The 26,222-nt window shown below is 45.0% G+C and overlaps 1 protein-coding gene across 2 annotated transcripts in view; it reads left to right on the top strand.

The window, feature by feature from the left end:
- Positions 1–25,968, top strand: part of LOC138638014 (matrix metalloproteinase-23-like) — a 32,734-nt gene extending 6,766 nt beyond the window's left edge. The window contains exons 4-8 of one of the 2 annotated variants that reach the window (XM_069726972.1): positions 2,964–3,131; positions 3,700–3,864; positions 4,116–4,211; positions 4,296–4,416; positions 25,191–25,968. In XM_069726972.1, coding sequence (XP_069583073.1) covers positions 2,964–3,131; positions 3,700–3,864; positions 4,116–4,211; positions 4,296–4,416; positions 25,191–25,362 — 722 coding nt within the window. In that variant the 3' untranslated portion in view covers positions 25,363–25,968. The remainder of the gene's footprint in view (positions 1–2,963; positions 3,132–3,699; positions 3,865–4,115; positions 4,212–4,295; positions 4,417–25,190) is intronic. The other variant, XM_069726973.1, reaches the window with a different exon arrangement.
- Positions 25,969–26,222: the final 254 nt, after the last annotated feature.

Below are 26,222 nucleotides of genomic sequence, written 5' to 3'. Positions count from 1 at the left end.
AAAAAATTGAGGGCAAAAAGATCATTTTTGTGGAAAAAATAATAATTTTTTAATTTTTACGGCTCTATATTATAAACTTTAATGAAACAATTGGGGGTTCAATGTGCACACCACACATCTAGATAAGTTCCTTAGGTGGTCTAGTTTCCAAAATGTTGTCACTTGTGGGGGGTTTCCACTGTTTAGGCACATCAGGGGCTCTCCAAATGCGACATGGCGTCTGATCTCAATTCCAGCTAATTCTGCGTTGAAAAAGTCAAACGGTGCTCCTTCGCTTCTGAGCTCTGCCATGCGCCCAAACAGTGGTTTATGCCCACATATGGGGTATCAACGAACTCAGGACAAATTGCACAACAACTTTTGGGGTCCAATTTCTCCTGTTACCCTTGGGAAAATACCAACTTGGGGCGAAAAGATCATTTTTGTGAAAAAAATATGATTTTTTATTTTAACGGCTCTACATTTTAAATTTCTGTGAAGCACTTGGGGGTTCAAAGTGCTCACCACACATCTAGATAAGTTCCTTAGGGGGTCTACTTTCCAAAATGGTTTCACATGTGGGGAGTTTCCACTGTTTAGGCACATCAGGGGCTCTCCAAACGTGACATGGCGTCCTATCTCAATTCCAGCCAATTTTGCATTGAAAAGTCAAATGCTCCTTCCGTTACGAGCTCTATCGTGCGCCCAAACAGTGGTTTACCCCCACATATTGGGTACCGGTGTACTCAGGACAAATTGTACAACAACGTTTTGGGTCCAATTTCTCCTACTACCCTTGGTAAAATAAAACAAATTGGATCTGAAGTAATTTTTTTGTGAAAAAAAGTTAAATGTTCATTTTCTTTTAAACATTCCAAAAATTCCTGTGAGCACCTGAAGAGCTAATAAACTTCTTAAGGCCACGTGCACACGTTGTGGAAAGTGGTGCGATTTACTCACTTGCTATAAACGTCGACCACTGGGTGGCTCTCGCAGCATGTCGGCACTGACAACCATAGAGGTCTCCAGGAAACATCTGCTTGTCATGCGAACACACCAGTGACCCGCGATCACGTGATGGGGGTCACTAGTGTACGTATTTCCGGCTCGATTGCCGGAAGCACTTGTTGTATACCGCTGTCAAGAGTTTTATAGCGGCATTTAACTGTTTAATAGCTGCGGGTGGATCACGATTCCACCCATGGCTATTGCGGCACATGTCAGCTGTTCAAAACAGCTGACATGTCCCCAGAAAGATGTGGGCTCAGCGCCGGAGTAAATGTACGCTAGATGTCGGAAAGAGGTTAAATATGAAACACAGAACAAAATACATATGTACAATTTAAGAAGTACAATAGGGTTTATGAATTAAAACCGTTTTAAGAATCTGATTATTATGGTCATTTTTTGCTATTGTCTGGGTCGGCCTCCACTGAACCAGGGCATAATGGAGGCCAATGGTCACGTTGTCTCACTAGCCGATGGGCCGTCCACAGCAGAATAAAAAGGGAGCAGCCCGTCTCAATAAGCAATGTCCAGACCTGGGGTGCAACAGGAAAAAACCCTCACTTAACTGGAGGAGTTGATAATGATGATGATGATTACAGCTCTCCAAAGTTATTCAGTACACTGAGCCAACAGCCCCTCATGGTGTGATGACCCCGCTCTTTTCCGGCAATGTGTAGCAGCTCTCCTCACTCCTGCTGCATACAGCACTATACGTGCACTAAAACTTCTCCTCTCAGCCTAGACCTTGGCATCCACGGCACCTCAAGCTTACAGGAAAGTACCTCATCTCTCTTCCCACAGCTGGCAATTAAGGATCATATCAAGACACCCCTCTTCTGATCCCTAACTGGCATTGTCTGGCAGTTTGGCACTTCTTGAACCGTGCACAACACTATGTTCCACATTGCTGCCCAGATTTCACTGGAGTTCCGACAGCAACCACAGTGAAGGCACTGGTTGCCCTCCTTGATCTCCAGCAGCACTCCATCCCAGGGTTGCTTCTTTTGGGCTTGGTAGTTCTCCTGTAGAGGCTTGTACTCACCAGACTTCACAATGGCACTTAAACTTTTACATCTGTGTGTGTTAAAATGGCTGAAGAGCTTCTCACACTATCAAAGTTTATAGACATTTGTGACGCCTGTCTTTTCAGGGCGCCACACTAGTTTTTATGCTTGAGGTAGGGGAAGGCTATGTATAGCCAGGGCCTCAGACACTTTAGGTTGTGTGGGTCATGTGATAAGTGTTCTGACAGGTGCTCTCATTGACATTTGCAGATGAAAAGTGGCCAAGAGAGCCCAATAGTGCTTTACATAACAAGAGAAGATAACATGTAATAAAGGAGGATGCTATACATTATTATTATTAATATGTAATAAGAGATGTAGTGTGTGATAAGGGATAGCACTATCTATAATGAAACATACATACATACATAACGAGAAAATACTATGTGAAAAGTAATAGCGCTATACATAATTAGGACACTAATAAGAGACATTATATTTAACAAGAGAGGACAGAGTGTAATAGGGTTGGTGCTATATACTGTATAAGAGGAGACACTATGTAAAATTTTTATGTTAAAAATGTCATGTAGCCTCCTGATGATCTCCTGCAGCAATGCTTTCCTCAACGGTATTGATATCTCCTGGCTGGATACTTGCTGAAGCAGGTGGCATAATGATGTTATCATGCCACTTGAGTCATATAGAAAGTGCCCATCTAGAAGCCAAGAGTGGAAGCGTTGCTATTTTCTATTGCAGGTAGCAGAGCTGCAGAAATATTCTCTTCCCAGGACTGCACTCTGTCAATGGAGTTGCAAAAGAAAATAGTGAGGGCAACCTGTCTAAGGACTTTGTTGGAGCCTCCAAGTAGTCAAGATTGCCCTCATTATAATTGGCCCTGTCTCGAGGCCCAATAAAATCTCAATACCTAAATCTCTACACTTTTTTTTAATGTATCTTTCCATTTTACAGGATTTTACTCCTTTAATCACAGTGACTGTTGGGGATCCCCATTGCACCCCTGCTTTGATGGTCTGAATGGAGAACTGGCTCATGCTTTTCTGCCACCTAGAGGAGAGATTCACTTTGATAATCATGAGTTCTGGATACTTGGACCTTCACGCTTCAGCTGGAAGCAGGGTAATTTCTCTTTGATTACTAAGGTAAAGCTAATGTGCCCCAAGCTGTATTGGAATTATGTCTCAAAAGTCTGTAGGAGCCCAAAGCATTATCTACTATTAATAAATACACAAAAAATCTAGATTTGGGAACTAGTGTGCAACGTTATGAAGACCTCAGTACAGTAGCCTGTATTCTGTGCAGAATTGTTAATCAAGTAAGCATTTTGACCATATTACATATCCTTTTATGTAGATTTCCCACCTCCAAGCTGTGTAATCTTGAGTGCTTATTGGATGAAGCAGATCAGGTGATGTGTATTTGTGTAATGAGGGAGGGTGAAGCCTAAAGATATCACCACCCTTTATCATTACCCTTTACATACCTATCTTTAACATTGGGTAAGCAGGACATGCGGATATATGCAGATCAGCACAAGACGCAACTTGGTATGCAACGACAGAACATTCAACACAGAGGTTAACAGAGTTTTATTAGTGAGCACTTCAGTTTCCTCATTTGATAATTTCTTCTTTATCTTCCACTATCATTATGATTTCTTCTTACCCTTTTCTTCACTACTTAACAGGCGTGTGGTATAATGATCTGGTCCAGGTGGCAGCTCATGAGATTGGTCATGCACTTGGCTTATGGCACTCTGGTGATATCTTTGCACTGATGCATCCTAATGCTACATATACACGGACTCGCCGCTTGGCGCGAGATGATATTCTCGCAATACAGCATCTCTATGGCAAGTATCTATGTTACTTACAATTAGTACCGGCCAATCTTTTCAAGTCTTTTTGCATGCTAGCTAGATGTGGATCCATGATTGTCAATCAAATTAAAGGAGAGATACTGCTCTAATGAAAGCCATTAGTTTTCCAAAAAATGTGAATAATTGAAATGTTAATTTATGCAGGCATGAACTTCCCACTTAGCTAAGATATACAGTATATTAGAAACAATGGGATTGTAATAATTGTAATAATACTTTATCAGGCTGTCCAGCTTCTAGATCCAGCTGTGAGGCACTGAAAGAACAGCAAAGCTGTGGGTTGCAGAATCCATGTTACCAAAAGTGTAATAGCTGTAAGGGTAAGACAATAATCTGATCTCACACATGCCACTGTCATCTACGTATCAGTTTTACATCATGATTATCATTTTCTATTCATTAAGAGATATCTGAAGAAGAACCCAAATCGCACAAAGTCAAGGTGAAGACATTTTATGCCTCCAAGGGTCAGATGGTCACCCTAAACTGTACCCATAATGCATCACCAATGCGTCGGAGAATCAGGTAAGATATACTGTACTTGACACACATGATAAAATATTCCAGAAGGAAACCTAAGGAACATAAAAGAAGGAAACATAAGGATTAAAACATACAAAGTCTTGTCTTAATTTAAGATAAATTATCAAAAATAAAAAGTGCTTAACTTCACCCTTCCACAATCCTTGGTCCTAGAATTAACTTTCTTTTTTACCTTTAGGTCATCTCAAAATTCCATTAAATGGGTATTTTTAAATTTGAAAGCTATCCGCTATCGACAGGATAACTTTCTGATTGTTGGGAATATGACTGCTGTGGCCTCCAACGATCTTGAGAGCTGAAAAGCCCCGGCCGAATTGAGCGTCGGTCGATCATGCACACTGCCTCTCCATTACTTCTAATGTGAGTGCAAAAAATCATCTAAGCACAGCAGAGGCGGATTATAATGAGGTCAATCTGGGCGGTAGCCCAGGGCCCAGTGGTGTGGGGGGGCCCTGGGCTACCGCTCAGATTGACCCCGCCATCAGAGCATTACTGCCCTGAGTGGCGTATGGGCCCGGTGGGCAGAGGGGGCCTGCATTGGGCCCCGTCTCATCTGCTCACCGGGCCCCTACCGGCGCTGCGGCAGTTTAACGCTATTGATGTGCGGGCGCGCGCCCGCACGTCAATAGTTAACTGCCGCCAGCCAATTGGAGGCTGGCAGCTGAAGTCAGCGGCAGCGCGCACGTCGCCGGCGTCTGATGTCATTGTCAGTCGCCGGCGAGTGCGCGCTGCTGGAGTGAGCATCGCCGAAGGAGCACGGACAGGTGAGGAGAACTAGGTTTTTTTTTTATTGCGAACGACAATCTGGGGGTTCCGGGCCAGAATGCTGAACACACTGGGGGCAGAGATGCTGGACACACTGGGAGCAGAGATGCTGGACACACTGGGGGCTGAATGCTGGACACACTGGGGGCAATATGCTGGACACAGTGGGGGCAGGATCCTGGACACAGTGGGGGCAGGATGCTGGACACACTGGGGGCAGGATGCTGGACACACTGGGGGAGGGATGCTGGACACACTCAGGCAGGATGCTGGACAAACTGGGGACAATATGCTGGACACACTTGGGGCAATATACTGGACACACTGGGGGCAGGATGCTGGGCACACTGGGGGCAGGATGCTGGACACACTGGGGGCTGAATGCTGGACACACTGGGGGCTGAATGCTGGACACACTGGGGGCAATATGCTGGACACACTGGGGGCAGGATGCTGGACACACTGGGGGCAGAATGCTGGACACACTGGGGGCAGAATGCTGGACACACTGGGGGCTGAATGCTGGACACACTGGGGGCTGAATGCTGGACACACTGGGGGAAGGATGCTGGACACACTGGGGGCAGGATGCTGGACACACTGGGGGCAGGATGCTGGACACACTGGGGGAGGGATGCTGGACACACTGGGGGCAGGATGCTTGACAAACTGGGGACAATATGCTGGACACACTGGGGAGGAATGCTGGACACACTGGGAGCAATATGCTGGAGACACTGGGGCAGATTGCTGGACACACTGGGGGCAGTATGCTGGAGACACGGGCAGATTTCTGGACACACTGGTGGCAATATGCTGGACACACTGGTGGCAATATGCTGGACACACTGGGGGCAATATGCTGGACACACTGGGGGCAATATGCTGGACACACTGGGGGCAGGATGCTGGACACACTGGGGGCAGGATGCTAGACACACTGGGGGCAGAATGCTGGACACAATGGGGGGCAATATGCTGGAGACACTGGGGGGCATATTGCTGGACACACTGGGAACAGTATGCTGGAGACACTGGGGCAGATTGCTGGACACACTGGGGCAATATGCTGGACACACTGGGGGCAGGATGCTGGACACATTGGGGCAGAGATGCTGGACATTGGGGGCAGAGATGCTGGACATTGGGGGCAGAGATGCTGGACACTGGGGGCAGAGATACTGGACACTGGGGGCAGAGAGGCTGGACACTGGGGGCAGAGATGCTGGACACACTGGACACACTGGGGGCAGAGAGGCTGGACACACTGGGGGCAGGATGCTGGACACACTGGGGGCAGGATGCTGGACACATTGAGGGCAGAGAGATGCTGGACACTGGGGGAAGAGAGGCTGGACACTGAGGGCAGAGATGCTGATCACTGGGGGCAGAGATGCTGGACATTGGGGGCAGAGATGCTGGACACTGGGGGCAGAGATGCTGGACACTGGGGGCAAAGATACTGGACACTGGGGGCAGAGATGCTGGACACTGGGTCAGAGATGCTGGACACTGGGTCAGAGATGCTGGACATTGAGGGCAGAGATGCTGGACACTGGGTGCAGAGATGCTGGACACACGGGGGGGGGCAGGATGCTGGACACACTGGGAGCAGGATGCTGGACATATTGAGGGCAGAGATGCTGAACACGGGGGCAGAGATGCTGGACACTGGGGCAGAGATGCTGGACATTGGGGGCAGAGATGCGGGACACACTGGGGGCAGGACTGGAGACAGATGGGGCAGGATTGGAGACATGGGAAGAATGTAGATACGGGCATGATTGGAGACACGGGGCAGAATGAAAGACATGGGGCAGGATTGGAGACAGATCGTGCAGGATCATGGGGCAGGATGGATACGATGGAGACTGATGGGGCAGGATGGGGAGATCATATGGGGCAGAATGGATACTCATGAGGGCAGGATGGGAGAACATATGGCTGAAGCCAGGAATGAGATACACGGGGCCAGGATGGGGGATATTATTATTACCATAGGGGATAATTAAGGGATATTATTACTGCAGTGATGTATTTATTTAATTTTTTGAGGACACTGTTTTAAATGGGGGGGGTCCTGTCACTGTGCAAAGTGACACTTTGTCGCCTCTTTTTCTTCATGTGGTGTAATGTAGAAGCTGGGGAAAATTAAGTAATGTGTTCTGCAAGCGGAGCTCAAGATAACTGTTATTTCCTGCAGAGACGAGTCCTGGCTGGATGAAGTGATGGTGGTCTGTGCTGGATGACAGATGAAGGACTTCACCTAGAGACGTCACTGGTGAGTCAGTGTTACCTATACACTGACGCTATACACTGTATACTATACAGAGGTCCTGTGTATAATGTCATCGGTGATCACTGTATTACCTCTACACAGACACTGCATACTAAGTGCAGATCTCCTGTGAATACTGGCACTTATGGTGATAGTATTGTGTTTTTTTCTTCTTCCTAACTGAAGGGTAAATTGACTAGATCAATGGATGTTTGACAAGTTAGTTTCACACAGCAACTATTTTTCTGGAATAATCTGGTTCAGGTATATGATGACCCGGTCGCATGACCCCGTCACATGACCGGGGGGCCCACAGTGTCTGAACAGCCTGGGGCCCTGGCTACCCTTAATCCATCCCTGAAGCACAGCGCTCGACAGTCTCTGGCGCTGCCATTGAGAGTGAAGGAACGGTACTGCCCATGATCAACCACTGCTTCATTCAACCAGTTCTCTTCGGAACCTCTGTTCACATTGACCCCAACGATCAGAATAAGGGATAACTTTCATAGATAGGAGATAATTTTCAAACTTGAGAATACCTGATTAAATATTTAGGAAACTTTTTTTTCCAGAGACCTTTTACATCAGTTAAACAATCCTCACCATCTCATGCAATAAAATTGTCCAGTAATCATGGACATAGGGATAATTTGCTTGGTTTGGAAGGTGCTTTATTTTTAAAATTAACATTCATTTAAGAATACTGTGCCTTTTCCAGCCTTAGCAGTTGAAATCCCATTTCTAAAAACAATGCTTAAAAAGGATCTTTTACCTTATTTTTCATGTTGTACTGTACAGTACACACCTTACTCGTGGCTTCAGTAGTTTTTTTTAAATTGCTCCTCTCCTTTGCTGAGATATTAGTTATCAAATATTTGGTACCCAATGTATTAACTTTAGTTAAGTACAAGTGAGTATTATTAGTTTTCACTGGGGCGTGTACTTCAGCCTCCTGTATGATGCCAACCAATCATACATAGACATCAACATTGAAGATATCATCACAGGATCTGCCAGCTGGAGTGTGCAGACTGACTAAGCGCTGAAGAAATATTACACAGCACAGAAGTGTGGAGCTATTAACTCCAGGACCTGTGGTCCTGTGATTCTGATGTTGTTGTTATTATTATTATTTATTTATTTATTTAGCACCATTAATTCCATGGTGCTGTACATAAGACGGGGTTACATCAAAATACAAATATCACTTACAGTAAAGAAAACTAACAATTACAGACTGGTACAGAGGGAAGAGGACCCTGCCTGTTGTGAATTCTGTTATCGAACTCCCTCCTGTGGTCATGAATGGTACTTCGGCAAGTTCTGTCCGTGGACTCCCTCTGGTGGCTGTGAGTGGAGTTGCTGGTTCTGAGGTTCCTTCCACAGGTGACCTAGGTTATTCTTAGGCTGGCTTCTCTATTTAACTCCACTCAGATCGTTACTCCATGCCAGCTGTCAATGTTCCTGTACTGGTTCAGTTTGCTCTTGGATCTTTCTGGTGACCTGTCTCTTCCTGCAAGAAGCTAAGTCACCGATTGTTATTTTCTGTTCTTTGTTTTCTTGTCCAGCTTGCTTTCTTGATTTTGCTTTGCTAGCTGGAAGCTCTGGGATGCAGAGTGGCACCTCCGCGCCGTGAGTCGGTGCGGGGGTCTTTTTGCACACTCTGCGTGGTCTTTTGTAGTTTTTTTGTGCTGACCGCAAAGATACCTTTCCTATCCTCTGTCTGTTCAGTTAGTCTGGCCTCCCTTTGCTAAAACCTGTTTCATTTCTGTGTTTGTGACTTTCATCTTAACTCACAGTTAATATCTGTGGGGGGCTGCCTTTTCCTTTGGGGAAATTTCTCTGAGGCAAGGTAGGCTTTATTTTCTATCTCTAGGGCTAGCTAGTTCTTAGGCTGTGTCGAGGCATCTAGGCCATGTCAGGTATGCTCCACAGCTATTTCTAGTGTGTGTGATAGGATTAGGGATTGCGGTCAGCAGAGTTCCCACTTCCCAGAGCTTGTCCTGTATCGGTTTAACCATCAGGTAATTTCGGGTGCTCCTAACCAGCAGGTCCATAACAGTACAGCTGGCCCAAAAATGTTAATGCATCTCAATAGAGGGATAAGAGAAGTTCTGAGACCATTTTTTTTTCTCTGCAGTGTGTTTTGTCTTTCTTTTCCCCTTAATCTCTGGGTGGTTCAGGACACAGGTGTAGATATGGACATTCAAGGTCTGTCCTCTTGTGTGGATCATCTCACTGCAAGTGTACAAAGGATTCAAGATTTTGTAGTTCAGAATCCGATGTTAGAACCTAGAATTCCAATTCCTGATTTGTTTTCTGGGGATAGATCTAAGTTTTTGAATTTCAAAAATAATTGTAAACTGTTTCTTGCTTTGAAACCCCGCTCCTCTGGTGATCCCGTTCAACAAGTGAAAATTATTATTTCTTTCTTGCGTGGCGACCCTCAAGACTGGGCATTTTCCCTTGCGCCAGAAGATCCTGCATTGCGTGATGTTGATGCGTTTTTTCTGGCGCTTGGATTGCTTTATGATGAACCCCTGTGGGGTACCGCAGGGGTCAGTATTGGGACCTGTTCTCTTCAACATATTCATTAATGATCTGGTAGAAGGTTTACACAGTAAAATATCGATATTTGCAGATGATACAAAACTATGTAAAGCAGTTAATACAAGAGAAGATAGTATTCTGCTACAGATGGATCTGGATAAGTTGGAAACTTGGGCTGAAAGGTGGCAGATGAGGTTTAACAATGATAAATGTAAGGTTATACACATGGGAAGAGGGAATCAATATCACCATTACACACTGAACGGGAAACCACTGGGTAAATCTGACAGGGAGAAGGACTTGGGGATCCTAGTTAATGATAAACTTACCTGGAGCAGCCAGTGCCAGGCAGCAGCTGCCAAGGCAAACAGGATCATGGGGTGCATTAAAAGAGGTCTGGATACACATGATGAGAGCATTATACTGCCTCTGTACAAATCCCTAGTTAGACCGCACATGGAGTACTGTGTCCAGTTTTGGGCACCGGTGCTCAGGAAGGATATAATGGAACTAGAGAGAGTACAAAGGAGGGCAACAAAATTAATAAAGGGGATGGGAGAACTACAATACCCAGATAGATTAGCGAAATTAGGATTATTTAGTCTAGAAAAAAGACGACTGAGGGGCGATCTAATAACCATGTATAAGTATATAAGGGGACAATACAAATATCTCGCTGAGGATCTGTTTATACCAAGGAAGGTGACGGGCACAAGGGGGCATTCTTTGCGTCTGGAGGAGAGAAGGTTTTTCCACCAACATAGAAGAGGATTCTTTACTGTTAGGGCAGTGAGAATCTGGAATTGCTTGCCTGAGGAGGTGGTGATGGCGAACTCAGTCGAGGGGTTCAAGAGAGGACTGGATGTCTTCCTGGAGCAGAACAATATTGTATCATACAATTATTAGGTTCTGTAGAAGGACGTAGATCTGGGTATTTATTATGATGGAATATAGGCTGAACTGGATGGACAAATGTCTTTTTTCGGCCTTACTAACTATGTTACTATGTTAAATTCAGTGGATCAGGCAGAGAAAATCTTGCTGGCTTTGTGTCAGGGTCAGGATGAAGCGGAAGTATATTGTCAGAAGTTTAGAAAGTGGTCTGTGCTTACTCAGTGGAATGAGTGTGCCCTGGCGGCAATTTTCAAAAAGGGTCTTTCGGAAACCCTTAAGGATACTATGGTGGGATTTCCCATGCCTGCTGGTCTGAATGAGTCTATGTCCTTGGCCATTCAGATCGATCGGCGTTTGCGTGAGCGCAAAGCTGTGCACCATTTGGCGGTACTCTCTGAGCATAGGCCTGAGCCCATGCAATGCGATAGGACTTTGACCAGAGCTGAATGGCAGGAACACAGACGTCAGAATGGGCTGTGTTTTTACTGTGGTGACTCCACTTATGCTATTTCCAATTGTCCTAAGCGCACTAAGCGGTTCGCTAGGTCTGCCACCATTGGTACTGTACAGTCTAAATTTCTTTTGTCCGTTACTCTGATTTGCTCTTTGTCGTCCTATTCTGTTATGGCATTTGTGGATTCAGGCGCTGCCCTGAATTTGATGGACTTGGAGTATGCTAGGCGCTGTGGTTTTTTCTTGGAGCCCTTGCAGTATCCTATTCCATTGAGAGGAATTGATGCTATGCCTTTGGCCAAGAATAAGCCTCAGTACTGGACTCATTTGACCATGTGCATGGCTCCTGCACATCAGGAGGATATTCGCTTTTTGGTGTTGCATAATCTGCATGATGTGGTCGTTTTGGGGTTGCCATGGCTGCAGGTCCACAACCCAGTATTGGATTGGAAATCAATGTCTGTGTCCAGCTGGGGTTGTCAAGGGGTACATGGTGATGTTCCATTGCTGTCAATTTCGTCTTCCACTCCTTCTGAAGTCCCTGAGTTTTTGTCGGATTACCGGGATGTATTTGATGAGCCCAAATCCGGTGCCCTACCTCCTCATAGGGATTGTGATATTAATTTGATTCCTGGTAGTAAGTTTCCTAAGGGTCGACTGGTCAATTTATCTGTGCCAGAACACGGCGCTATGCGGAGTTATATAAAGGAGTCCTTGGAGAAAGGGCATATTCGCCCGTCGTCATCACAGTGGGAACAGGGTTCTTTTTTTGTGGCCAAGAAAGATGGTTCTTTGAGACCTTGTATTGATTACCGCCTTCTTAATAAGATCACGGTCAAATTTCAGTACCCTTTGCCGCTACTGTCTGATTTGTTTGCTCTGATTAAGGGGGCTAGTTGGTTCACCAAGATAGATCTCCGAGGGGCGTATAATCTTGTGCGTATTAAACAGGGCGATGAATGGAAAACAGCATTTAATACGCCCGAGGGCCATTTTGAGTACCTGGTGATGCCATTCGGGCTTTCTAATGCTCCATCTGTGTTTCAGTCCTTTATGCATGACATCTTCCGAAAGTACCTGGATAGATTCATGATTGTATATTTGGATGATATTTTGGTCTTTTCGGATGATTGGGAGTCTCATGTGAAGCAGGTCAGAATGGTGTTCCAGGTCCTTTGTGCGAATTCCTTGTTTGTGAAGGGGTCTAAATGTCTCTTTGGGGTTCAGAAGGTTTCATTTTTGGGTTTCATTTTTTCCCCTTCTACTATCGAGATGGACCCTGTTAAAGTTCAGGCCATTTATGATTGGACTCAGCCTACATCTGTGAAGAGCCTGCAGAAGTTCATGGGCTTTGCTAATTTTTACCGTCGCTTCATCGCTAATTTTTCTAGTGTTGTTAAACCGTTGACTGATTTGACCAAGAAAGGTGCTGATGTGGTCAATTGGTCCTCTGCGGCCGTTGAGGCTTTTCAGGAGTTGAAGCGTCGTTTTTCTACTGCCCCTGTGTTGTGTCAGCCAGATGTTTCGCTCCCGTTTCAGGTCGAGGTTGATGCTTCTGAGATTGGAGCAGGGGCTGTTTTGTCTCAAAGAAGTTCGGACGACTCGGTGATGAAACCATGTGCTTTCTTTTCTAGAAAATTCTCGCCTGCTGAGCGCAATTATGATGTTGGCAATCGAGAGTTGTTGGCTATGAAGTGGGCATTCGAGGAGTGGCGACATTGGCTTGAAGGAGCCAAGCATCGCGTGGTGGTCTTGACGGATCACAAGATTTTGACTTATCTCGAGTCTGCCAAACGGTTGAATCCTAGACAGGCTCGATGGTCGCTGTTTTTCTCCCCTTTCAATTTTGTGGTTTCATACCTTCCGAGCTCTAAGACTGTGAAGGCTGATGCCCTTTCAAGGAGCTTTGTGCCTGACTCTCCGGATGTTCCTGAGCCGGTTGGTATTCTCAAAGAGGGGGTAATTTTGTCTGCCATCTCCCCTGATTTGCGGCGGGTGCTGCAGAAGTTTCAGGCTGATAGACCTGACCGTTGTCCAGCGGAGAAACTGTTTGTCCCTGATAGATGGACTAGTAGAGTTATCTCTGAGGTTCATTGTTCGGTGTTGGCTGGTCATCCTGGAATCTTTGGTACCAGAGATTTGGTGGCTAGATCCTTTTGGTGGCCTTCCTTGTCACGGGATGTGCGTTCTTTTGTGCAGTCCTGTGGGATTTGTGCTCGGGCTAAGCCCTGCTGTTCTCGTGCCAGTGGGTTGCTTTTGCCCTTGCCGGTCCCGAAGAGGCCCTGGACGCATATTTCCATGGATTTTATTTCAGATCTCCCTGTCTCTCAAAGGATGTCGGTCATCTGGGTGGTTTGTGATCGCTTCTCTAAGATGGTCCATTTGGTACCCTTGTCTAAATTGCCTTCCTCCTCCGATTTGGTGCCATTGTTTTTCCAGCATGTGGTTCGTTTGCATGGCATTCCGGAGAACATCGTCTCGGACAGAGGTTCCCAGTTTGTTTCAAGGTTTTGGCGGTCCTTTTGTGCTAAGATGGGCATTGATTTGTCTTTTTCTTCGGCTTTCCATTCTCAGACAAATGGCCAAACCGAACGAACCAATCAGACTTTGGAAACATATCTGAGATGTTTTGTTTCTGCTGATCAGGATGATTGGGTGTCCTTCTTGCCTTTGGCTGAGTTCGCCCTTAATAATCGGGCCAGCTTAGCTACTTTGGTTTCGCCTTTTTTCTGTAATTCTGGTTTCCATCCTCGTTTTTCTTCAGGGCAGGTTGAGCCTTCGGACTGTCCTGGTGTAGATTCTGTGGTGGACAGGTTGCAGCAAATTTGGACTCACGTAGTGGACAATTTGACATTGTCCCAGGAGAAGGCTCAACGTTTCGCTAACCGCCGTCGCTGTGTTGGTCCCCGACTTCGTGTTGGGGATTTGGTTTGGTTGTCGTCTCGTTATGTTCCTATGAAGGTTTCCTCTCCTAAATTTAAGCCTCGTTTCATTGGCCCTTATAAGATTTCTGAGGTTCTCAATCCTGTGTCATTTCGTTTGGCCCTTCCAGCTTCTTTTGCCATCCATAATGTGTTCCATAGGTCGTTGTTGCGGAGATATGTGGCACCTATGGTTCCCTCCGTCGACCACCCTGCCCCGGTGTTGGACGAGGGGGAGTTGGAGTATGTGGTGGAGAAGATTTTGGATTATCGTATTTAGAGACGGAAACTCCAGTACCTGGTCAAGTGGAAGGGTTATGGTCAGGCAGATAATTCCTGGGTTGTTGCCTCTGATGTTCATGCTGCTGATCTGGTTCGTGCCTTTCATTTGGCTCGTCCTGATCGGCCTGGGGGTTCTGGTGAGGGTTCGGTGACCCCTCCTCAAGGGGGGGGTACTGTTGTGAATTCTGTTATCGAACTCCCTCCTGTGGTCATGAATGGTACTTCGGCAAGTTCTGTCCGTGGACTCCCTCTGGTGGCTGTGAGTGGAGTTGCTGGTTCTGAGGTTCCTTCCACAGGTGACCTAGGTTATTCTTAGGCTGGCTTCTCTATTTAACTCCACTCAGATCGTTACTCCATGCCAGCTGTCAATGTTCCTGTACTGGTTCAGTTCGCTCTTGGATCTTTCTGGTGACCTGTCTCTTCCTGCAAGAAGCTAAGTCACCGATTGTTATTTTCTGTTCTTTGTTTTCTTGTCCAGCTTGCTTTCTTGATTTTGCTTTGCTAGCTGGAAGCTCTGGGATGCAGAATGGCACCTCCGCACCGTGAGTCGGTGCGGGGGTCTTTTTGCACACTCTGCGTGGTCTTTTGTAGTTTTTTGTGCTGACCGCAAAGATACCTTTCCTATCCTCTGTCTGTTTAGTTAGTCTGGCCTCCCTTTGCTAAAACCTGTTTCATTTCTGTGTTTGTGACTTTCATCTAAACTCACAGTTAATATTTGTGGGGGGCTGCCTTTTCCTTTGGGGAAATTTCTCTGAGGCAAGGTAGGCTTTATTTTCTATCTCTAGGGCTAGCTAGTTCTTAGGCTGTGTCGAGGCGTCTAGGCCATGTCAGGTACGCTCCACGGGTATTTCTAGTGTGTGTGATACGATTAGGGATTGCGGTCAGCAGAGTTCCCACTTCCCAGAGCTTGTCCTGTATCGGTTTAACTATCAGGTCATTTCGGGTGCTCCTAACCACCAGTGTTATGTTTGCTAATGACAGGTGTTATGAAGGCAATCCAGAAACACAGTGTGCTTAGCGATCAGAGCGCACACAGTGATCTGACAAATACCCAAAAATACAAGAACGAGCTCTGAGACGTGGAAACTCTGTAGACTGCACACCTGATCCTATCCTAAACACAACTAAAAGCGGCTGTGGATTGCGCCTAACAACTACCTAGGCAACTCGGCACAGCCTAAGAAACTAGCTAGCCTGAAGATAGAAAAATAGGCCTGACTTGCAGCAGAGAAATTCCCCAAAGGAAAAGGCAGCCCCCCACATATAATGACTGTGAGTAAGATGAAAAGACAAAACGTAGGGATGAAATAGATTCAGCAAAGTGGGGCCCGATATTCTAGGACAGAGCGAGGACAGTAAAGCGAACTTTGCAGTCTACAAAAAACCCTAAAGCAAAACCACGCAAAGGGGGCAAAAAAAACCCACCGTGCCGAACTAACGGCACGGCGGTACACCCTTTGCGTCTCAGAGCTGCCAGCAAAACAAAAGACAAGCTGGACAGAAAAAAAGCAACAAAAAAGCACTTAGCTATACAGAGCAGCAGGTCACAGGAACAATCAGGAGAAGCTCAGATCCAACACTGAAACATTGACAAGGAGCAAGGATAGCAGCATCAGGCGGAGTTAAGTAATGAAGCAGTCAACGAGCTCACCAGAACACCTGAGGGAGGAAGCTCAGAAGCTGCAGTACCACTTGTGACCACAGGAGTGAATTCAGCCACAGAATTCACAACAGTACCCCCCCCTTGAGGAGGGGTCACCGAACCCTCACCAGAGCCCCCAGGCCGACCAGGATGAGCCGCATGAAAGGCACGAACAAGATCGGAAGCATGAACATCAGAGGCAAAAACCCAGGAATTATCTTCCTGAGCATAACCCTTCCATTTAACCAGATACTGGAGTTTCCGTCTAGAAACACGAGAATCCAAAATCTTCTCCACAATATACTCCAATTCCCCCTCCACCAAAACCGGGGCAGGAGGCTCAACAGATGGAACCATAGGTGCCACGTATCTCCGCAACAACGACCTATGGAATACATTATGTATGGAAAAGGAGTCTGGGAGGGTCAAACGAAAAGACACAGGATTGAGAACCTCAGAAATCCTATACGGACCAATAAAACGAGGTTTAAATTTAGGAGAGGAAACCTTCATAGGAATATGACGAGAAGATAACCAAACCAGATCCCCAACACGAAGTCGGGGACCCACACGGCGTCTGCGATTAGCGAAAAGTTGAGCTTTCTCCTGGGACAAGATCAAATTGTCCACTACCTGAGTCCAGATCTGCTGCAACCTATCCACCACAGAATCCACACCAGGACAGTCCGAAGACTCAACCTGTCCTGAAGAGAAACGAGGATGGAACCCAGAATTGCAAAAAAATGGAGAAACCAAGGTAGCCGAGCTGGCCCGATTATTAAGGGCGAACTCAGCCAACGGCAAAAAGGACACCCAATCATCCTGGTCTGCAGAAACAAAACATCTCAGATATGTTTCCAAGGTCTGATTGGTTCGTTCGGTCTGGCCATTAGTCTGAGGATGGAAAGCCGAGGAAAAGGATAGGTCAATGCCCATCCTACCACAAAAGGCTCGCCAAAACCTTGAAACAAACTGGGAACCTCTGTCAGAAACAATATTCTCAGGAATGCCATGCAACCGAACCACATGCTGAAAGAACAAAGGTACCAAATCAGAGGAGGAAGGCAATTTAGCCAAGGGCACCAGATGGACCATTTTAGAAAAGCGATCACAGACCACCCAAATGACTGACATCTTTTGAGAAACGGGAAGGTCAGAAATGAAATCCATCGAAATATGTGTCCAAGGCCTCTTTGGGACCGGCAAGGGCAAAAGCAACCCACTGGCACGAGAACAGCAGGGCTTAGCCCTAGCACAAATCCCACAGGACTGCACAAAAGTACGTACATCCCGTGACAGAGATGGCCACCAGAAGGATCTAGCCACTAACTCTCTGGTACCAAAGATTCCAGGATGACAAGCCAACACCGAACAATGAAGTTCAGAGATAAGTTTATTAGTCCACCTATCAGGGACGAACAGTTTCTCTGCTGGACAACGATCAGGTTTATTAGCCTGAAATTTTTGCAGCACCCGCCGCAAATCAGGGGAGATGGCAGACACAATGACTCCTTCCTTGAGGATACCCGCTGGCTCAGATAAACCCGGAGAGTCGGGCACAAAACTCCTAGACAGAGCATCCGCCTTCACATTTTTAGAGCCCGGAAGGTACGAAATCACAAAGTCGAAGCGGGCAAAAAATAACGACCAACGGGCCTGTCTAGGATTCAAGCGCTTGGCAGACTCGAGATAAGTCAAGTTCTTATGATCAGTCAATACCACCACGCGATGCTTAGCTCCTTCAAGCCAATGACGCCACTCCTCGAATGCCCACTTCATGGCCAGCAACTCTCGATTGCCCACATCATAATTACGCTCAACGGGCGAAAACTTCCTGGAAAAGAAAGCACATGGTTTCATCACTGAGCAATCAGAACCTCTCTGTGACAAAACCGCCCCTGCTCCAATCTCAGAAGCATCAACCTCGACCTGGAACGGAAGAGAAACATCTGGCTGACACAACACAGGGGCAGAACAAAAACGACGCTTCAACTCCTGAAAAGCTTCCACAGCAGCAGAAGACCAATTAACCAAATCAGCACCCTTCTTGGTCAAATCGGTCAATGGTTTGGCAATGCTAGAAAAATTACAGATGAAGCGACGATAAAAATTAGCAAAGCCCAGGAACTTTTGCAGACTTTTCAGAGATGTCGGCTGAATCCAATCCTGGATGGCTTGGACCTTAACTGGATCCATCTCGATAGTAGAAGGGGTAAAGATGAACCCCAAAAATGAAACTTTCTGCACACCGAAGAGACACTTTGATCCCTTCACAAACAAAGAGTTAGCACGCAGGACCTGAAAAACCATTCTGACCTGCTTCACATGAGACTCCCAATCATCTGAGAAGATCAAAATGTCATCCAAGTAAACAATCAGGAATTTATCCAGATACTCACGGAAGATGTCATGCATAAAAGACTGAAACACAGATGGAGCATTGGCAAGTCCGAACGGCATCACTAGATACTCAAAATGACCCTCGGGCGTATTGAATGCAGTTTTCCATTCATCTCCTTGCCTGATTCTCACCAGATTATACGCACCACGAAGATCTATCTTAGTGAACCAACTAGACCCCTTAATCCGAGCAAACAAGTCAGATAACAATGGCAAGGGATACTGAAATTTAACAGTGATCTTATTAAGAAGGCGGTAATCAATACACGGTCTCAGCGAACCATCCTTCTTGGCTACAAAGAAGAACCCTGCTCCCAGTGGTGATGACGATGGGCGAATATGTCCCTTCTCCAGGGATTCCTTCACATAACTGCGCATAGCGGCGTGTTCGGGCACGGATAAATTAAATAATCGACCTTTAGGGAATTTACTACCAGGAATCAAATTGATAGCACAATCACAATCCCTATGCGGAGGTAGAGCATCGGACTTGGGCTCTTCAAATACATCCTGATAATCAGACAAGAACTCTGGGACCTCAGAAGGGGTGGATGACGAAATCGACAAAAATGGAACATCACCATGTACCCCCTGACAACCCCAGCTGGATACCGACATGGAATTCCAATCCAATACTGGATTATGGGTTTGTAGCCATGGCAACCCCAACACGACCACATCATGCAGATTATGCAACACCAGAAAGCGAATAACTTCCTGATGTGCAGGAGCCATGCACATGGTCAGCTGGGCCCAGTATTGAGGTTTATTCTTGGCCAAAGGTGTAGCATCAATTCCTCTCAATGGAATAGGACACCGCAAAGGCTCCAAGAAAAACCCACAACGTTTAGCATAATCCAAATCCATCAGATTCAGGGCAGCGCCCGAATCCACAAACGCCATGACAGAAAACGACGACAAAGAGCATATCAAGGTAATGGACAGAAGGAATTTGGACTGTACAGTACCAATGACGGCAGACCTAGTGGACCGCTTAGTGCGCTTAGGACAATCAGAAATAGCATGAGTGGAATCACCACAGTAGAAACACAGACCATTCAGACGTCTGTATTCCTGCCGTTCAACTCTAGTCATAGTCCTATCGCACTGCATAGGCTCAGGTTTAACCTCAGGCAGTACCGCCAAATGGTGCACAGATTTACGCTCGCGCAAGCGTCGACCGATCTGAATGGCCAAAGACAAAGACTCATTCAAACCAGCAGGCATAGGAAATCCCACCATGACATCCTTAAGAGCCTCAGAGAGACCCTTTCTGAACAAAGCTGCCAGCGCAGATTCATTCCACTGAGTGAGTACTGACCATTTCCTAAATTTCTGACAATATACTTCTATATCATCCTGACCCTGGCACAAAGCCAGCAAATTTTTCTCAGCCTGATCCACTGAATTAGGCTCATCGTACAGCAATCCGAGTGCCAGGAAAAACGCATCGACACTACTCAATGCAGGGTCTCCTGGCGCAAGAGAAAATGCCCAGTCTTGAGGGTCGCCGCGCAAAAAAGAAATAATAATCAAAACCTGTTGAATAGGATTACCAAAAGAATGAGGTTTCAAGGCCAGAAATAGCTTACAATTATTTTTTAAACTTAGAAACTTAGTTCTATCTCCAAAAAAAACAAATCAGGAATAGGAATTCTTGGTTCTAACATAGATTTCTGATCAATAGTATCTTGAATCTTTTGTACATTTATAACGAGATTATCCATTGAAGAGCACAGACCCTGAATATCCATGTCCACACCTGTGTCCAGAATCACCCAAATGTCTAGGGGAAAAAAAAAAAGTGAACACAGAGCAGAAAAAAAAAAAAAAAAAAAAAAATGTCAGAACTTTTTCTTTCCCTCTATTGAGAATCATTAGTTTGGCTCCTTGTACTGTTATGTTTGCTAATGACAGGTGTTATGAAGGCAATCCAGAAACACAGTGTGCTTAGCGATCAGAGCGCACACAGTGATCTGACAAATACCCAAAAATACAAGAACGAGCTCTGAGACGTGGAAACTCTGTAGACTGCACACCTGATCCTATCCTAAACACAACTAAAAGCGGCTGTGGATTGCGCCTAACAACTACCTAGGCAACTCGGCACAGCCTAAGAAACTAGCTAGCCTGAAGATAGAAAAATAGGCCTGACTTGCCCCAGAGAAATTCCCCAAAGGAAAAGGCAGCCCCCCACATATAATGACTGTGAGTAAGATGAAAAGACAAAACGTAGGGATGAAATAGATTCAGCAAAGTGGGGCCCGATATTCTAGGACAGAGCGAGGACAGTAAAGCGAACTTTGCAGTCTACAAAAAACCCTAAAGCAAAACCACGCAAAGGGGGCAAAAAAAAACCACCGTGCCGAACTAACGGCACGGCGGTACACCCTTTGCGTCTCAGAGCTTCCAGCAAAACAAAAGACAAGCTGGACAGAAAAAAAGCAACAAAAAAGCAAAAAGCACTTAGCTATACAGAGCAGCAGGTCACAGGAACAATCAGGAGAAGCTCAGATCCAACACTGAAACATTGACAAGGAGCAAGGATAGCAGCATCAGGCGGAGTTAAGTAATGAAGCAGTCAACGAGCTCACCAGAACACCTGAGGGAGGAAGCTCAGAAGCTGCAGTACCACTTGTGACCACAGGAGTGAATTCAGCCACAGAATTCACAACACACCAGGTCCATAACACCTGCCCTTTGTGGGCTTACATTCTACAGGTTATCATAGGTCCTTCTTCACTTCTATGTTGTTCCTTGCTTATGATTGGTCAGGGTCATACAGAAGGCAGAAGTTCCCGCCCCCAGTAAAAATTATTTAATAACACCCACTTGGACTTAGCTAGAGTTAACTCATTAGGTGCCAAATATTTGATTGCTAATATCTCTGCAAGGTAAAATAAAAAAACCCAACAGAGAAATGTTTTATTTTACTTTGCAGCAACTATCACATTATGACCAGTTCATCATGAAAAAATTGGTGAGAGGTTCTCTTTAAATAGTAACTAAACTTTGAACCTTTTTTTTCATGTTTGCAGACAGTTTTATTGTCTGCAGATTGGTGGAGGTCTGGGTCCAGAGATCACTCAATGGAATAGTGCGCACTTCAGCAGACAGGAGCCCACTTTTCAGCAGACAGGAGCCACAGCTTCAATAGGGAGCATAGGCTTGGTTACTGTGGTATTAAGTGGTTCAAAGGAATATTGATAGTATAACAAATGAATAGAAATGCCAATAGCATGCTTACGATCATTATAATTTATAATCCAAAATGTCTGTAAGAAGAAACTTCATATACCTGAATTACGATAATAAAGAAAAACGGAGTGCTGACTTCATCAAAATAATACAAATGTATCGGTTACATAAAGAGGTTTGGTATGACACAATACAAAACAGGATGTAAACAAAGAACAATTCATGTAGTCGCCCAGGGAATAATAAGCTTGGGTAAAATGTGCTATTGATCGTCCTCAGTAAGTACAAATAAACAGAGTCTCATGCCTAAAATCTAGATTAGATATTAGGTCACGAGGATCTTACTGAATAAAGTGAACTAGTGCAGTATCGTAAACTGAAGTTCACAGGCACACCAATGAATTAGCTGCAACTGATTAACTATGCCAAAATAGTGAAGAGAAAGGCAGCAGAGTAATAAAGTGCATGTGCCATAGAATTAGGATCAATAACACTAACTTGCAAGTGCACGATACAATTCCCAGGGGACAGCCCCAGACGCACGTTTCACGTTAGCTTTTTTCACAGGGATCTGACCATGATAGACTGTCAGCCCTTTTATACCTTGAGCTACATATGGTCAGCATAGTGGCGCATGCGGCCCCAACCAGAAGTAGTCATCATGTATCCGGCGTCTCTGAAAGAGCGCATGTTAGGGAGAAAACTCCCAATGATGTCACGAACATGTTCACTGTCCGATCAGAGACTGGATACGATCTCACGGTATGTGTAATCGCACAGCGCATGCGCACAATGGCGGCCATCTTTATGAAGCTCATAGAAGTTCGCCATCTTTAGAGAGAGCAAATAATATCTCCATATTATACCGGCTATGCTGGCCACATGTAGTTCAAGTTATAAAAGGGCTGACAGGCTATCATGATCAGAACCCTTTTTTAAAAACGCTAGCACGAAACGTGCGTCCGGGGCTGTCCCCTGGGAATTGTATCATGCACTTGCATATGACTATGGGTAAGTGTTATTGATCCTAATTCTATGGCACATGCACTTTATTACTCTGCTGCCTTTCACTTCACTCTTTTGGCATACTTAATCAGTTGCAGCTTATTAATTGGTGTGCCTGTGAATTTCAGTTTACGATACTGCACTAGTTCACTTTATGCAGTGAGATCCTCATGAAACTAATATCTAATCTACAGTTTAGGCATGAGACACGATTTCGTTGTACTTACGGAGTTCGATGAATAGCGCATTTTACCCAAGCTTAATAATCCCTGGGTGACTACATGAATTATTCTTTGTTTACCTCCTGTTTTGTATTGTGTCATACCAAACCACAACAGGTGCTTCTCCCAAAATTAAAATATCACCAAAAGTTAATTTATTTCAGTACTTCAAAACAAAAAGTGAAACTCATATATTATATAGAGTAATCACAAACAGAGTGATCTATTTCAAGTGTTTATTTCTGTTAATGTTGATGATTATGGCTTACAGCCAATGAAAACCCAAAAGTCATTATCTCAGTAAATTAGAATAATTAACATAAACACCTGCAATGGCTTCCTAAGCATTTAAAAAGGTCCCTTAGTCTGTTTCAGTAGGCTCCACAATCATGGGGAAGACTGCTGACTTGACAGATGTCCAGAAGGCAGTCATTAACACACTCCACAAGGAGGGTAAGCCACAAAAGGTCATTGCTAAAGAAGCTGACTGTTCAGAGTGCTGTATCCAAGCATATTAATGGAAAGTTGAGAGGTAGGAAAAAGTGTGGTGGAAAAATGTGCACAAGCAACTGGGATAACCGCAGCCTTGAAAGGATAGTTAAGAAAAGGCCATTCAAAAATTTGGGGTAGAGTCACAAGGAGTGAACTGCTGCTGGGTCATTGTTTCAAGAGCCACCACACACATAGGTATCCAGGACATGGGCTACAAGTGTTGAATTCCTTGTGTCAAGCCACTCATGACCAATCAGCGCCAGAAGCGTCTTAGTTTTTTTGCTGTCAGTCACAATCTGTTGGCTTGACAGATCTGTCACAGATTGTGAAAAACTGATGCGACAGATCCGTTTTTTCGACGGATCCAACTAGGGAGGCTGGCTTAAAGATCCTAAAAAAATCAGAGCATGTTCAGTTAAAAAAAAACGGAATCTGCTGCCAGATTCCGTTATTTGATGGAGCTGGAGCCCATAAGCTTCCATTCTAACAAACGACAGACGGCGACGGATCCGTCGCTGTTTTTTCTACGGAGACAAAAAACGTTACTTTGTCCATTGTCTCCGGCCGCCGGATCAACATTTTCGATGGATCGGGCGAATGACGGATGAAACGTGAGGCCATCCGGCGCAATCCATCGCTAATACAAGTCTATGAGAAAAAACAGATCCGGCGGCATCAGTTGATGGATCCGTTTTTTTCAAAATTCAACGGATTGCGACTGATAGCAAAAAACTGATGTGTGAAAGGGGCCTTACCTGAGCTAAGGAGAAAAAGAACTGGACTGTTGCTCAGTGGTCTAAGGTGCTGTTTTCAGATGAAAGTAAATTTTGCATTTCATTTGGAAATCAAGGTCCCAGAGTCTGGAGGAAGAGTGGAGAGGCCACAATCCAAGCTGCTGGAGGCCTAGTGTGAAGTTTCCACAATCAGTGATGGTTTGGGAGCCATGTCATCTGCTGGTGTAGATCCACTGTGTTTTATCAAGACCAAAGTCAGTGCAGCCGTCTATCAGGAAATTTTAGAGCACTTCATGCTTCCCTCTGTTAGGCTACTTTCACACAACAGGGTTTTGCCCTCAGGCTTAATCCGGCAAATTTTGAAAAAAACAGATCCAGCAAAAGTTGGCGCCGGATCTGATTTTTCTCATAGACTTATATTACTGCCGGATTGTAACGGATGGCCTCACGTTTCATCCGTTTACCGCCGGATCCGTCGAAAATGTGTTTTCCGGCGGCCGGAGAAAACGGACATAGTAACTTTTTTTGTCCGACTCTCTCTCTTCTCCTTGGACCAGCTAGTGCCCAAATATCAGCTAGTCGGATCCGGCAAAAAACTGGATCCCTCGCATCAGTTTTTTACAATTTGCAACAGATCCGTTTTTTAAAAAGTAGCCAGATTCAGACTGACGGCGAAAACTTGATGTGTGAAAGTAGCCTTACTATTGTAGTCTGGTACTATGGACTGGCAAAAAAAAAAGTGCCGCAGATTACCCTATTTATTTTACTCCAATAAGGAGCTTAATAATCACTTTTTTTTTACAAATTACAACAGCCACAAAGTATATGATGTACAAATTACAAACACAATCATGCAGATGTTTGATTATTTCTTACCATCTTCATGTCTGAAATGCCTTTTATCTTACTTTTTTATTGTAGTTGGTACAAGGATGGTAGCCGTCTAAATTTGTCAGCTGCTGGAATTGCCAAGAAGTCTTTACATAGTCTGACCATACAAGCACAAGTATTTACCCAAGGACGCTACACATGTGTAATTCGCCAGGGAATTCTAACCTTGGGGGGAAGGTCATGGAATCTCCGTGTCATCTAGCATTTACAAAATCTCACTGTGAAAATCCAAATGTAAACTTTTATTTTTTGTTGTCTGTTTTTGGTGATTTTGTAACCAGAACAGTTCTGACCTATCACAGCATTGACGCCACAAGACCCCTGAAGGTGTTCAGCATTAACATTTTCACCAATTTGTGTTCCAGTTGCTCTTCAATGGAATTGGATTATAATGGCTAGACTTCCATACCACACATAGCAAAGAGTGGTGCCTATGACCTTGCCGCCAGTGCATCAGTCGTTCTTCCTTGGACTATAAGTACATATTAACCTTTTCTTCTTTTTTTTTTTTAAACCGTCTTTATTGAACAATAAACAGAGAGTACAAAAATTGTTCAAAAGCATCAGAAAAGATCAGTCAAATAGAATTTTACAGTACTTTTAAACATTAGACAGTGTATTATAAATATAACCAACTCCCCCCTCTCCCGGGGCACACATCTGAATCTTCATAAAATAATATCAATCAAGCCAAACAGGAGTTCTGCCATCCATTTGCTCTCTCATGTACCAGTCTGTAAATCGGAAGCAACCATGAATCATCTGACGTATAGATAATGTCTGGGTACTAATAAAAGACCATGTAATTAAAAACCGTTCGGTGTATTTTTATTTATTCAGTATGGACTCTATCCAGTCCATCTTGAAGAGATAGGCTACCTTCTTATTAATTAATCTCAAAGAGGGAGTACTACCCTGTGTCCATAAATGTAGAATACTTTTACAGGTGGCTGCCGCCCAGGCAAATAGAATACGGCGCTGCTGAACAGAGACTCACCGATCTTGTGGGAGAATGTTGAATATGGCCCACTCCGGAGAAAGAGAGATAGATACACCAAAGGT

This window comes from Ranitomeya imitator, chromosome 5 (genome assembly GCF_032444005.1).
Source record: "Ranitomeya imitator isolate aRanImi1 chromosome 5, aRanImi1.pri, whole genome shotgun sequence".
Taxonomy (NCBI): Eukaryota; Metazoa; Chordata; class Amphibia; order Anura; family Dendrobatidae; genus Ranitomeya; species Ranitomeya imitator.
The sequence above is the reverse complement of the archived record's forward strand: the minus strand, read 5'-3'. Positions and strand labels throughout refer to the sequence as shown.